The sequence below is a fragment of the Miniopterus schreibersii genome (genome assembly GCF_964146895.1).
Source record: "Miniopterus schreibersii genome assembly, chromosome: 11".
Taxonomy (NCBI): Eukaryota; Metazoa; Chordata; class Mammalia; order Chiroptera; family Miniopteridae; genus Miniopterus; species Miniopterus schreibersii.
In genome coordinates, this window is record NC_138111.1 from 31,088,617 (window position 1) to 31,102,488 (window position 13,872).

Below are 13,872 nucleotides of genomic sequence, written 5' to 3' on the forward strand. Positions count from 1 at the left end.
GAAGGCTAGTCTTTGGATAAATGAGGTTTTACTGTACTGTTAAGGTAGTTGTGTTTTGTAGTTGTGATTTTGGTTATTGTATAATTCATTTTTTATCATTATCTACACATGTATTGAGGATCTCGATTTTTAAAATTCTCATCTCTCTTCTACAAAGAATGAAAAAATAATAGAACAACAACTTCTTCTGGATCAACTGAGTGAAGAACTGACTTCTTCAACTAAGGAAATTTGTGGAGATGGGCCAGATGCCAGGATACCTCAAAAGAGACCATATACTGTACCGTTTGATACTCGTTTGGGGCATTATATTTATATCCCAGCAAGATCAGATGCCAGGAAGGTAAAGTCTAAACATTAATCTCTTATTTTGAGATCTTAAAAATATATGTAATAAAATATCACAGTATATTTGTACAGTCTCAGCATATACTGTTTAGTTTTATGGACTTTTGTGTGTTCTCTTTCTTTTAATCATATCATGCATTTTAATAAAAGATCAGTAGGAGAATGTATAGTTATATTTGGAAGGAATAGTTGAAGATAGTGTCTACATTCATCAAGGAGGAAAAACTATATTTTCAGACATGACTAATAAGTCTGATATTTTCATGATTTTTTTTTCTTTAACTGCACCAAGTTGAGATGAGATTGGAGGGTATTTATTTTGACTTATTTGGTTTGTCCTATTATTTTCAAAATGAGATTTATGTATTAGTCAGTCTTGCCAAGCTGACACTTCGAGATTGTTTTCCTCCTTTTTTGTAAAGAAGACCCTTTAACATTTCATATGATACTGTTTGGTGGTGATGAATCCTTTAGCTTTTTCTTGTCTGGGAAGCTCTTTATCTGTCCTTCGATTCTACGTGATAACTTTGCTGGGTAGGTCCTTGCTTTTCATCACTTTGAATATTTCTTGCCAATCCCTTTTGGCCTGCAAAGTTACTGTTGAAAAATCAGCTGACAGTCTTATGGGAACTCCATTGTAGATAACTAACTGCTTTTCTCTTGCTGCTTTTAATATTTTATCTGTCTTTAACCTTTTGCATTTTAATTATGACGTGTCTTGGTGTGGGCCTCTTTGGGACTCTCTGTGCTTTAGTCTTGTTTGGGACTCTCTGTTTGGCACTTTCTGCACTTTCTGGACTTACATGTCTCTTTCCTTCACCAGGTTAGGGAATTTTTCCTTCATTATTTTTTTATATAGGCTTTCAATTCCTTGCACACCATCTTCTCTTTCTGGCATTCCCATGATGCGAATGTTGGTACGTTTGAAGTTGTCCCAGAGGCTCCGTAATTACACTATCCTCATTTTTTTGGTTCTTTTTTCTTTTTGCTGTTCTGCTTGCATGTTTTTGTTTCCTTATCCTCCAAATATCTGATTTGATCCTCTGTTTCATCTACTTCACTGTTGATTCCCTGTAATGTATTCTTCATTTCTGACTGGTTCTTTTTTTATGGTTTCTTGTTCTACTTTTATGTTTTTTACCTCTTTTTTGAAGTTTTCACTAAGTTCATCTACTCCTCCCCTAAGTTAATTGAGCTTCCTTATAATCAGTGTTTTGAACTCTTCATCTGGTAGATTGCTTGTCTCCATTTTGTTTAGTTCTTTTTCTGGAGTTTTGTTCTGTTCTTTAATTTGGTACATATTTCTTTGTCCCCTCATTTTTGCAGCCTCCCTATGTTTGTTTCTATAAGGTACAGCTGCTACGTCTCCCTGGCTTCATAGAATGGCCTAATGTACTAGGTGTTCTGTAGGGTCAGTGGCACAGCCTCCCCAGTTACTCAAGCTGGGCACTTCAGGTGTGCCCCACCTTGTGGGTTGTGCATATCCTCTTGTAATTGAGCCTTGATTGCTGTTGGCAGGTCAATGGGAGGGATTTACTGCCAGGCCAAAGAGCTACAAGGACTGGTTGTGACCACTGACTTCTGATCACCATGGAGGATCAGCTGTGCAGGGGCTCACCCCACAGAGCAAAACTTACTTTAGCAGGACTCTGTTGCCTGCTGAGTCTGCCCCTTGAATGTGTTACTTGTAGAGGTAGTTGGGTGGTTGTGCTTTGATGTGGTCTAAAGCTGTCAGCTGGGTGTGCTGGCTCTGGGGCCTCCTGGGAGGTGCAGATCAAGGTCAGCTGCCACCTGTGTTCTGCCAGGGGCCACTTGGCATTGGCTACAAAGTGATCTGCAGATGGCTGCTTGTTGGACTTGGAGGTGCCCAGGCAAGGCCATGCTGTGAACCAAGGCTGGCTGCTGCTAGTGCTGCGCCTGGAGTCACTAAGCAAGAGGTATGGGGCTTGCTGAGGCCAGATGCTGCTTGTTTGAGAGATTTTAGGAAAGTCTGAAGCATAAGCCAAAACAGGCCATTTATATGGAAAAGCCACTGTAAACAGCTTGGGTGCGTCTAAAAGTTGGGTGGTCCTGGCCTCAGAGATGATCAGGGCAGGGCAAACAGTGTGAGCCAGGTTGATAGAGTCTCAAATATGTTACCCAACTATGGGCTTTGTAGGGGGAGGGCTCATCAGAAGAAGAATGACCTCTGCCAGCACCTCTGTCTGGGAGAAAGCCACCCCGCAGCTCTCACTCTGATGCTGGACAATTAAATTCCTCCCTGTGTGTCTCTGGTGCCTTTTAAGCTGCTGCCCCAGTGCTGGAGCTCAGAGGGAATGAGTATGAGTGAGTTTGTATGCAGGCCCTTTTTTTTTAATATTTCTTTATTGATTTCAGAGAGAGAAAGGGAGAGGGAGAGAGAGAGAAACATCAATGATGAGATGTTTCCTGCACGCCCCCAGCCGGGGATTGAGCCCGCAACCCAGACATGTGCCCTGACTGGGAATCAAACCATGATCTCCTGGATCCTAGGTCGATGCTCAACTGCTGAGAGGAACTTCCTGGGACTCCAGCAGTCCTCTGTCTCGCTTAGCCTCAATCCCTGCTGCTTTTACAGCTAGAAGTTATGGGGACTTCTCTTCCTGGCATGGAACCCTGGGGTGGAGGGACTGGGACCCCTTCCTTCTCAGGGGAGACCTCTGTAGCCCGAGACATCCCTCCCAGTTTTTATCCACCATAAATGGGTTGGGACTAGCCCTTCTGCATCTCTGCTTCTCCTACCAGTCTTGATGTGACTTCTTGTTTAATTTTCTAGGTGTAGGACTTCCATTCAGTCAGATTTCAGGTGGTTCTGAATGATGGTTGTTCTGTAGTTTAGTTGTAATTTTGATGTGGTTGTGGGAGGAGGTGAGTACCGTGTTTCCATACACTGCCATCTTGACTGTAACTCTCATAATATTAGCTTATAATAACTTATATTAATAAATTGAATGTCTCCTCTAAGATTTTATTATTTACTTTTTTTGAGAAATTATCCTGAGATTTGGTTCAGAGAGGTGGTGAAAAGAAATATTTGGTAATAGAAACTAGAATAAAAGTATAAAGGCAATTTCTAATTCATTATTGTTGTTTTCCAAGTTCATTTTTTGATTAATTAAGGTACATTGCCAATAGAAGCACGTTATAATATAAAAAGTTCTCAGGCTGGCTCATGAACATACAATTATCCTATGATACATATTAAGTATGTCACTTAGAGTATTAATTCAGCTATGCCTAACTACCATATGTAAATTGTGGGTAAATACATTTGGATTTCCAAATTGAGAACATTTTGCCTTAGCAGAGGGAGTGGCAATGGCTCTGAATTTCTTCATTTGGTAGATTTGGATTGGAGGGGGTTGCAGAGCAGCAACACCATAACTTTCCAAGTGTTCAGAACTGGGATGATTGTTGGGGTGCAAAACAGTTGCCTCCTGTTGCACCATGTATGGGCTTTGTATTCAGTGGGGAGTGCCTGTGCTGTTTAAGAGCTGTGCTGTTTTCACTTGTCTCTCTCTTTGGTTTCATAAAAATGAATCCAAATAGTATTCAAGAGAATACTATTTTTCATGAAGCTGTAGTTGAAAATAGAAGAGCTTTTTAGAAGAGGAAGAGCTGTGTAGATTCTGAAAGAAGTATGTTTCCATGAGGCACAATAGTATTGTGAAATGAATTTTGACATATTGAGGGGGGCAATGCATATTTTCAGTGATTGGATATTTTAAGAGTACTGATTTAATAACCTCTTAAAAATTTTTGAGTAATAAGATAAAGTAGACATTTTAAAAATCACTTTTTGTTGTTGTTGGGTGGGGGAATTACTTGTAAGGTCTACACAAGTCCTTCTGTGTACTCTCTGGATCGAGTAGTTGCTGGATTTCGAACACGAAGTCAGATGCTGCTGGGTCACATAGAAGAACAAGACGAAGTCCTCCACTGCCAATTTTCTGATAACAGTGATGATGAAGAATCAGAAGTACAAGAGAAATCTGAAATTAGGTATGTTAAATATAGACTGATTTAATAAACATAATTTTATGATGCAATAAATATATACTGGTAGAGTTTTTTTCCCATTAAAGTTTATCTTTTCCATTTAAATAACAGTAGGTAGTTTTTGGCAAATATGCTGTCAACTAATGTATTGTTAAACCAGTGTTCATAGTCATCAGTCATACAATTAAAAAATAATTTTGCTTTTAGAGCTTATTGGATTTATACTTGTTGGATTTAATTTTCAAAGACAATGTTTTTGGGTTTTTTGATTCTGCTGCCACAGTGGCAGCAAACAATGAATTTCCCACTGGGCCCAACATGGGTAGGAATATTAGTAAAATTCTGTTTATTTTCATAATTAATATTTCTTTTAACATTACTGTCGCTTTGGGGGGAAACTAATTTGAGGGAAGATTAGCAAACACTAAAAGACAAGTTACCTTTGGTCTTGATTTTTTTTTTTTTTTTTTTTTAGACATAGAAGTCACTCATGGATTCAAAAGCCAGGCTCTGTTTGTTCTCTTGTTGAACTGAATGGTAGTCATGATCAAGCACAAAAGTCAGGTTTGGGGAATGAAGGTACACAGACTTTCTTGCGTAATTTACATCTAATGTTTATAAATCACTTCTCTTTTTCTTCAGTCAGTAATTTAAGAAACACATAGGAGTTCTCAATGATGGGAAATTGGTAGGAGTGTTTTCCTGGTTGGTAGAACTTCCCTTATGTTCTCTGCTCTACTTCTAATTTTTCATTCATTTTTCCTCCTTAATAAAAACTTTTTCCACTAATCAATTCTGGCTGGAGTTATAGGCTAAATCTCTCAAAATGGGGGTTTTACATTCAAACCTTAGTTGGTATGCTTTGTACTCCTGACTACTTTAAAGTACATCTTATGTAATTTACTAGGTATCTGCTTTCCTGCTTCACGGCACACATGCCTCCTATCAGTGATGTACCCTTGGCATTGGAGCCAAATTAGTTTATAGGTGCTCATAATATTCAAGTACACATTATTTGATGCATAACAACATAAAATATTTATGTTCCAAAAACTATAGTAGGAAATTTAATTCATTTATCTTGGCCCATGAGTGGTAAAAGCACAAAAAGTAAGAGTATAGAGAATATAAATAACATTATAAACAAGTCCTATATCATGAAAATAGCCTTTTTAAAGAGCCTATGCATGTAATATTTAACAAAAACCTATATGCCACAAATAAAACTGAAATAAATTTAAAAATGTATAAGTAATATAGATATGGCTGGTCAAATGCCATTCTTGAACTGTTTGTTACTGGTCTGCAACCAGGTAAGAAACATGCCAGAATGCACACCTGTGGCACTAGCCCATTCACTGAGGAAGTGTCCCTATGAAAAAAAAGATCAGCCGAACTAAACAGTGACGTAGTTGATTTATGTTCTAGTGTAAGATAATAAGAAACAGTGATGGCCCACACTTAGTCTGGTGTAAACTACATTCTTTAATTACAGTAAGACTAGAAGTTAATAGGAAAAAAATCCAACCCTCTACCTACCTGGAGATTTTACACCTTATTTAAATAACTCAAGTTAAAAACTCAGATCACAAAATATCTAAGGGTATTTTTTCCTTTCTTTCCTTTCCCATCTCTGTTTGTCCCTTCCTCTGCTACCTCTAGACTACTTCTGTGTTCACTTTTCTTTTTTAGCTCTACTTCTGTTGAATATTTTATAAGCAAATAGTTTTATTTCTCAACTTTGTTTCTTTTCAAGATTTAAAGATTGAATGTCTCCAGGAGAGTCAAGAGTTGAATTTGCAAAAATTAAGGCATTCAGAACTCATACTTACTGAAGCTAAACAAAAAATAAGAGAGCTTACAATTAACATCAATATGAAGGAGGATCTGATTAAAGAATTAATGAAGACAGGTAATGGTACCCTATGAACCAGCTTATATAAGAAAGAAAAGCTTCTAAAATTGTTTCTGATGTGTAATATTCTCTTTAGTTTTTGATGCTCAGGACTATCCACTATCGCTTGGCATTTGGTATAACAGAGTGTGTTCTAGAGCCAGTATGTGGAGGTTAGTTGTTAAAAGAACTTCGTTATTTTGGGATTCATCTATGAATTGTTCTAACCAGTGTGCATTCTGTGCTGTGTTGAAACTGTTGCACTTAACTATTTTTGCCACTTTTAAAGAAACATTATATAGGCATTTGAGAATATATCTGAGATGTTTCTCTAACTCACTTGAATTATTTATTTTAAATTATTAATCTCTTTTTGGATAGTTCATTTTTAACAGTAATCATAAACTTTATATTTTAAATGTAGTTAATTTTTATTTCTCTAAAGATGTAAGGATTTATTCTTGAGAGCTGTTCTCTTGAGTGAGCCAAGCTTTTAGCTCTTCCCCTTAGTCTCAAATTTCAACCAGGTTGGGTGTATGTACCAAACTTTCTCTTCACCCTCTGCTACATTAAGCTTGCCCTAAAAAGCACGTCTCAAGGTTTTTGCCCCAAATATATTTTTGTCCCCCAAATATACTCAAAGTATGAGCCTTGACTACTTTGAAATTCAGTTAAGAATTGAAGGAATAGTCCTAGCCAGTTTGGTTCGATTCTAGCCAAGGGCATGTACCTTGGTTGCAGGCTTGATCCCTGGCCCCAGTCGGGGTGCATGCAGGAGGCAACCAATCAATGTGTGTCTGTCACATTGATGTTTCTCTCTCTCTCTCTCTCTCCCTCTCCACCCTCTCTGAAAAGCAATGGAAAAAATATCCTCTGATGAGGATTAAAAAAAAGAATTGAAGGAATAAATACACTAGAATTTCTTTTCCCCAATTCCAATAAAAAACAGCTCTGCCATTTGACCCAGTGATCCCAATTCTAGGAATATATCCTAAGAAGCCTGAAACACCAATCAGAAAGAATATGTGCACCTCTGTGTTCATGGCAGCGTTATTTACAATAGCTAAGATCTGGAAACAGCCCAGGTGCCCATCAGTAGATGAGTGGATAAAAGAACAGTGGTATATTTACACCATGGAATACTATGCAGCTGTCACAAAGAAGGAAACCTTATACTTTGGGACAGCATGGAGGGACCTGGAGAGTATTATGCTAAGTGAAATAAGCCAGGGAGAGAAAGACAAATATCACATGATCTCACTTTCATGTGGAATCTAATGAACAAAATAAACTGTTGAACAAAACGGACCCAGTGGCATTGGAGCATGCAACAGACTGATGTATAGCAGAGGGAGGGTGGGGTGGCGGGAAGAGATTAACCAAAGAACTTATATGCATATATGCATAACCTATGGACACAGACAATAGTGTGGTGAAAGCATGGGGAGGGGAGGGGGGTCAGTGAGGTGGGGAGAGGGGGACATCTGTAAAACTTTCAACAATAAAGATAAAAAAACAACTCTGGTCACATTTAGGGGAATGGAAGAAAATATTATCTTCCTTTTCTTCAAGCCCAGGGCTATAATCACACTCAAACTACATGAATTATGGTGGATCCCAGTCTTCTGCCAGCAAGGGTAAATCTGTCTGCCTAATTCCCGGCTCTTTCCTGCAAACTTGCTTTCTCCTTGATGCTCTTCCTTCCTTAACCGCCTCTCCCTGGTTGCTGTCTCAAAGCCTTTTCCTTCCTCATTCCCAGTGACATATGTTCTGTGCATCATCCCAGCTCCAGTAACCCCGACGTCTGAGTTTGACTATGCTCCTTCCTCACAGGCAGGATCAATGCCTGTAAAACTCTTTTAGAAATAGCCAGGAACTGATTTAGGAGTTTAAATAGCTTCTCCGTCCCCAAGATTTCAGGGTACTACCTGGGGAAATTGAGGATGTTTACCCTCCTGGTTATCCCACCATGGGGTATCTCATCTTGGTTGCCTTAATATAGAGGATACCTGAATTTATACAGAGAAAGTCCTCTTCTTATCCATTAGAACCAAGGACAGTCTGGAGCTTTCCTAAGGACCCTAGGAGATGGTGACTAGCAAAAGGGTCAATGTGTGCTTACTTTTCAAAGGTGGCTCAATGAAGATTTCTCCCAAATAGCAACTACTTCAGCCAACAATAACAGTGACTATACTGTATTTCATCAATTCTAATACACATTTGTTACATATTAGTATCTCTAAAATCAGAATGTATCTTCCAATCAGTGGCATCTTAGCATTTTGTCATGTCAGTGGTTAATTGGCACTATATCTTTTTTCTTAGTTGTTCATAAAATATTGGTATGTGGAGCACTGTGTGGGGTCTTAGATTCATTAAAATATAGTAGTCGTATGTATTTTAAAGTTTTTCAAATTATCATAGAGAGCCTGTGCGTTTAGTTCAGTAACTCCTTATTAAAAAATTTAAAAAGATTTACAGTATAACAGTGTGAGAAACTGTCCCAGGTGATAATTCATCCCATGACCTCTTGACTCATTTCCCACTGCTGTGAGTTTGCTAGTCTAGTTCAGGGACAGTTGACTATTCAAAACCAATCAAAACCAAGTTTTGAGGTTCAGTAGCTAGGGTTAGAATGAAAAGAGATACAGAAATATCTTATTCTGTTTTTCTCTGTGTTCTAAATATTCATAAGAAAAGCATTGAAAAACAATTCATCTTTAACAAGTTCAGTGGAATGAAAAAAGAGGGGGCCAGCTCTAGCTTAAAAGATTCTTAAGAGACAAAACAGTCAGATGTATCATGGACCTTGTTTGGGTCATGATTAAAATAAACCAATTATAAAAGACATTTTGAAACACTTGGGGAAGTCTGAATAGGAACTGGTGGCTATTAATGTTAGTGTGATAATGACTTTTAGGCTATATCTATATTTTGTATAGATGCTCATTGAAGTATGTATAGGTTAGATATGACGTGGGATTGCTTTACAATTTTTAAGCAAATTTAGACAAAAGAAAAACATAAAAACAACTGTGGCAAAATCTTGGTAACTCTTGAATCTGAGTGATGGAGATTTGTTATATTATTTCCCTACTTTTGATATGTTGAAAATTTTTTATAATAGTAAAAAAAATTCAGAGAGACAGATTATGGGTGGCAGGAAGCTGAAGTGTAGTAAGAGGCCGAAGAGTCACCCCAAATATCTGTCTTAACTAGAGTTTGATGCCAGTAATGTCACACTAAAACACAAAAAAGAACCAGTGTGAAGATTAAATGGTACCAGATGGAAACAGTCATTAAGGAACTAATTATTAAGAGGCCAGGTTGCAAGTTGTGTTTGATGGGGATGTGTGGGTCAGCTGGGTTTTTAATGTGATGCCTTAAATCGGGTGGGGAACCTTTTTTCTGCCAAGAGTCATTTGGATATTTATAGCATCATTTGTGGGCCATACAAAATATCAACTTAAAAATTAGCTATGAAAAAAGCTCCTAGATTTATTGAATTTAGAGTCACACCGGTGGTTGCCTTGGCAGGGCGACACCAAATGATTTTACGGGCCGTGTATGGCCCGAGGGCCGTATGTTCCCCACCCCTGCCTTAAGTAGTTACACTGCCCAGCTAGATTTTTAAGAGTAGAGCATTTTTATATTTTACTTAGTTTTAAAAAATATAATCTATAATTATTATTACTACTATTATTTTGATGAAGGTAATGATGCCAAGTCTGTAAGCAAACAGTATTCTGTGAAAGTAACAAAACTTGCGCACGAAGCAGAACAGGCGAAAGTGGAATTAATTGAGACAGAAAAGCAGCTACGGGAACTGGAAAACAAAGATCTTTCTGATGTTGCTTTGAAAGTAAAATTACAGAGGGAGTTCCGTAAAAAGATGGACGCTGCAAAGCTGAAAGTCCAGGTAATTTTTAGATGTAATTGAGAAAACCTGTTTAAAGCTTTCTGCTTTTGAGGATTCTTATACCTAGTTAGGAAAGAAGTAGGATTCAGTTTTTACCAGTAAGACAAATTGGAATGCAGCTTTTCTTTTTCAGAGTGCTGGTAGGTTTACATAATTTTGATCTGGGTAATATATTTCTGCATTCAATAAGTACATTATTTTAATCTTTTTATAAATACCATAAGGTAGGAAATAAAGATACACAGAAATAATGTCCCTTTCTGAAGGACAAAAGATTAATGATTAAATAATACATATAAAATATCTGGTACATGTATATGGCACTTTGTAGACACTCAACAAACAATAACTATTTCAGTTTTCTCAAATCATAACTGATTGGTTGAAGAAAGGTTAATAACTTTGAGTAGTGTATCTTATTCTTAATATGCTAGTGTTGGATTTAGATATAACCTCAGAAATAACTACAGTTAAAAATTCTCTTCTATGAGAAATATTTCATTACAGGGAGATCTGTGTAATGCAACCATTTTCAGATGCTTTTGGTATGGTCAGAGCACTTTGTTAGTCTGATTATAATGAATTTGCTGCAATGTCTTTTCCATTTTTCCTTCATAATTTATTGCTTTCATATCATTTCCACTGTAGGTAGAATGGAGTTGTAGGTAACCTATTCGGAGTGTTGTTTATTTCTTTTTGAAACTGTTCCACAGTTCTTTCTTTCAACTAGGTAAGTGTTCACTGCACACCTCATGTGTGTCAGGTCCTATTCTAGGCGGGAATGCAGAGGTGAGCAGCCCCCTCAAATCCCTTCTCCTGCCTAGGGTTTTGTAATGACACCTCAAATGTCTAGACATCACCACTAAAATTTTTTACCTAAGTAGCCTCAATTCAACACCCAGTTTGAACTGAGTCAAAGAAGATGTGGTAATTGTATATGTCACACCTTCCACTTTCCTTCAGAATACTTATTTTCACAGCAGCTCACCGCAGTCTTGGGATCAATTTTTCTTTATTGCTTGACTCTTTAAATTAAGGCTGTGATGTCTAACACAGTACTCATTTTAACAAAACTGGTAGGACAAAACAATTAAGATTTTTTTCCTTTGTGTTTATTACAAATTTTTATTTATAATTTCAGTTTTATATCATAGCTTCAATTCTGATTATAATTTTATACTCAATAAGTAATAACCAGAATTACCAGTTTTTTTCCAAGAAGGTTATTGTATTTATCCTATACATCTGTTTAAGCCTTGTTTATGGACTTAGTAAAGGTTATTTTTATATGTTTTAAATCTCACACAACTAAAATGGTTGAGATTAAAAGATTAAATGAAAGATTGTTAGCACTGGCTGGGTAGCTCAGTTGGTTAGAGCATTGTATCAATACACCAAGGTTGTGGGTTCAGTCTCTGGTCAGGGCACATACAAGAAGCATAAGTAAGTGGAATAACAAATTGATGTTTCTCTCTCTCAAAATCAATCAATAAAAATAAATGAATTATTAATAGGGTTTGTGAATTACCATGTTCCTTTTGTTTTCCAAGTTTCTTGTTGCATATCTTTTTCTCCTAAGGGTACTGATAAGGAAAGAAAAGAAGACACAGAACTTAAGTTCAAAAGAAACATCTCATATAGCAAAGGAATGAAACAAGATTCCCGTGCAGTTTTAGTAATTTCGGTGCCTTTGACATACCCATGCAGAGCTGTTGGGGGAGGAGATGATGAAGATGATGAGGATGGTGGTGGGGGTGAGGAGGTGGATGATAGTTATCAGTTGCTAAGTGTCTACAAAATGCCATATACATGCCAGGTAAAGTTTTGTGTGCATTACTTAATCATTATTTAATCCATTGAAGTGGGTATTTTTACCCTATTTTATAAGTGAGCAAGCTAAGATTTAGAAAGGTAAAATAACTATTTCACGGTCATATAATTGTAATGACAATACCAGCTTTCAGTATTTTAACATATACCATTTTAAATATTGAAATTCTAGGGTTTTTTGTTTTTGGTATAATGAAGCTATTTCAGTTTATAAAACATTTGTAAATTAAATCTGAAATCTGTATACCTTATATGTGGTTATATGCTGTATTAATATTTTAATGCTAACTAGTACACTTTTGAGCACCTGTGTAATAAGTGCAAAAGATAGTGACAACCTATCTCACTTTTAAATAAGATTTCAGTACTTCCAGTGGTGTGGAAAGGACACTAAAGTGCTAGTATCATCATTTTGCTCTAGTATTGCAATTACTGTGAAAATTAAATATAAGTTCAGTTTTTGTTTTATTTTAATTTTTACCTTATACATATAGTATTTTTTAGTTACAATACTCATTAATAAAAAGCAGAGAGATTAATTTTGTTCTCTTTGGCTGTCAGCATCAGGAAATCTCATCATTCGTTATATCTAATGAAAATTATGGTGGTTTCCCAATTGTAAAAGTAGAAATGTAGAAAACAATTGTGAACCTATCAAAAATTAAAAAAGTAAATTAAAACCTAGGCAAAATGCCTCTCCTTGCCATTGATTGAAAAGTTTAAGTTCACTTGAAGTTTATTAGCGATGCAGTTTTTCATTTTGAAATATCCCATATGATCCCAGGTCTTACAGAAGAAGCAACAAAATAGTAAGAAGTTGGCATCACTTTCCATCCAAAACGAGAAACGTGCTAATGAATTAGAACAGAGTGTAGATCACATGAAATATCAAAAGGTACAGCTGCAAAAGAGACTTCGAGAAGAAAATGAAAAAAGGAAGCAACTGGATACAGACATTAAGCGGGATCAACAAAAAATCAAAGTAATATTGTCATACTTTCCTGCTAAATATGAAATGTTAAATGGCTCAGAGCTGAGGAAGCCAAGGTCTTGATTTGACTTGTGAGGTATCATCTAACCTTGGCCTCTCCTTGGCTCCTGTCCTCATTCTCTTTAAAGCTTTGTTCATCTACATAGTAAAACCTATTTATTGAATTCTGAGTACTGTCTCAAAGGCTTTGACTTCACAAAAGAAAGTTCAGTGATATAATTTCTCAAACTTTATTTAATTTTCTCAAAGTTAAAGGGCCTTAACTTTAGTTGCGGCTGTCAAAAACATATAAAGCCAACTTTCTAAATAACATCTGACATTTGAATAGGATTTGCCATTTTCAAAGTACTTTGAAATACATTGTGTATGTGGCGGCATGGAAAGAAGTGCAAGATAAAATGGTACCATGTCATTCATAATCTGCAGAAGAGTGATCAGACCTGTATGTCCAGCAGTTCTATAGAATGGATTGGGATGGGGAGGAACTAGTGGTGTCAGCCTGGGCTCTGGAGCCAATCTAGTATGGATTCACATCCCTGTTCTCTTGCCCTGGCTAGTGTTGCTCAGTGGTTAGAGCATCAGCCCATGCACTGGACGGTCGCGGGTTTGATTCCCGGTCAAGAGCACATACCTTGGTTTCAGGTTCACTCCCTGCCCGCAGTCGGGGCAAGTGTGGGAGGCAACCAGTTGATGTGTCTCTCACATTGATGTTTCTCTTTCTCTCTGTTTTTCCCCTCCCTCCCTCCCTTCCACTGTCTAAAAATCAGTGGAAAAAATATCCTTGGGTGAGGATTAACAAAAGAAAAAATATCCCAGCTCTCAGTTCCTCGCTGGATCATTTACTGAGGAAATCACTGACCCTTCCTGAGTCTG

At 37.0% G+C, this 13,872-nt stretch overlaps 1 protein-coding gene across 5 annotated transcripts in view; it reads left to right on the forward strand.

Annotated features, from left to right (window-relative positions):
- KIF27 (kinesin family member 27) overlaps nucleotides 1-13,872 on the forward strand; it is a 62,508-nt gene that overhangs the window by 20,448 nt on the left and 28,188 nt on the right. For 4 of the 5 annotated variants that reach the window (XM_081151689.1, XM_081151692.1, XM_081151690.1 and 1 more), the window contains 6 exons: nucleotides 158-343; nucleotides 4,199-4,368; nucleotides 4,841-4,944; nucleotides 6,122-6,277; nucleotides 9,973-10,178; nucleotides 12,793-12,990. In XM_081151689.1, coding sequence (XP_081007815.1) covers nucleotides 158-343; nucleotides 4,199-4,368; nucleotides 4,841-4,944; nucleotides 6,122-6,277; nucleotides 9,973-10,178; nucleotides 12,793-12,990 — 1,020 coding nt within the window. The remainder of the gene's footprint in view (nucleotides 1-157; nucleotides 344-4,198; nucleotides 4,369-4,840; nucleotides 4,945-6,121; nucleotides 6,278-9,972; nucleotides 10,179-12,792; nucleotides 12,991-13,872) is intronic. The other variant, XM_081151691.1, reaches the window with a different exon arrangement.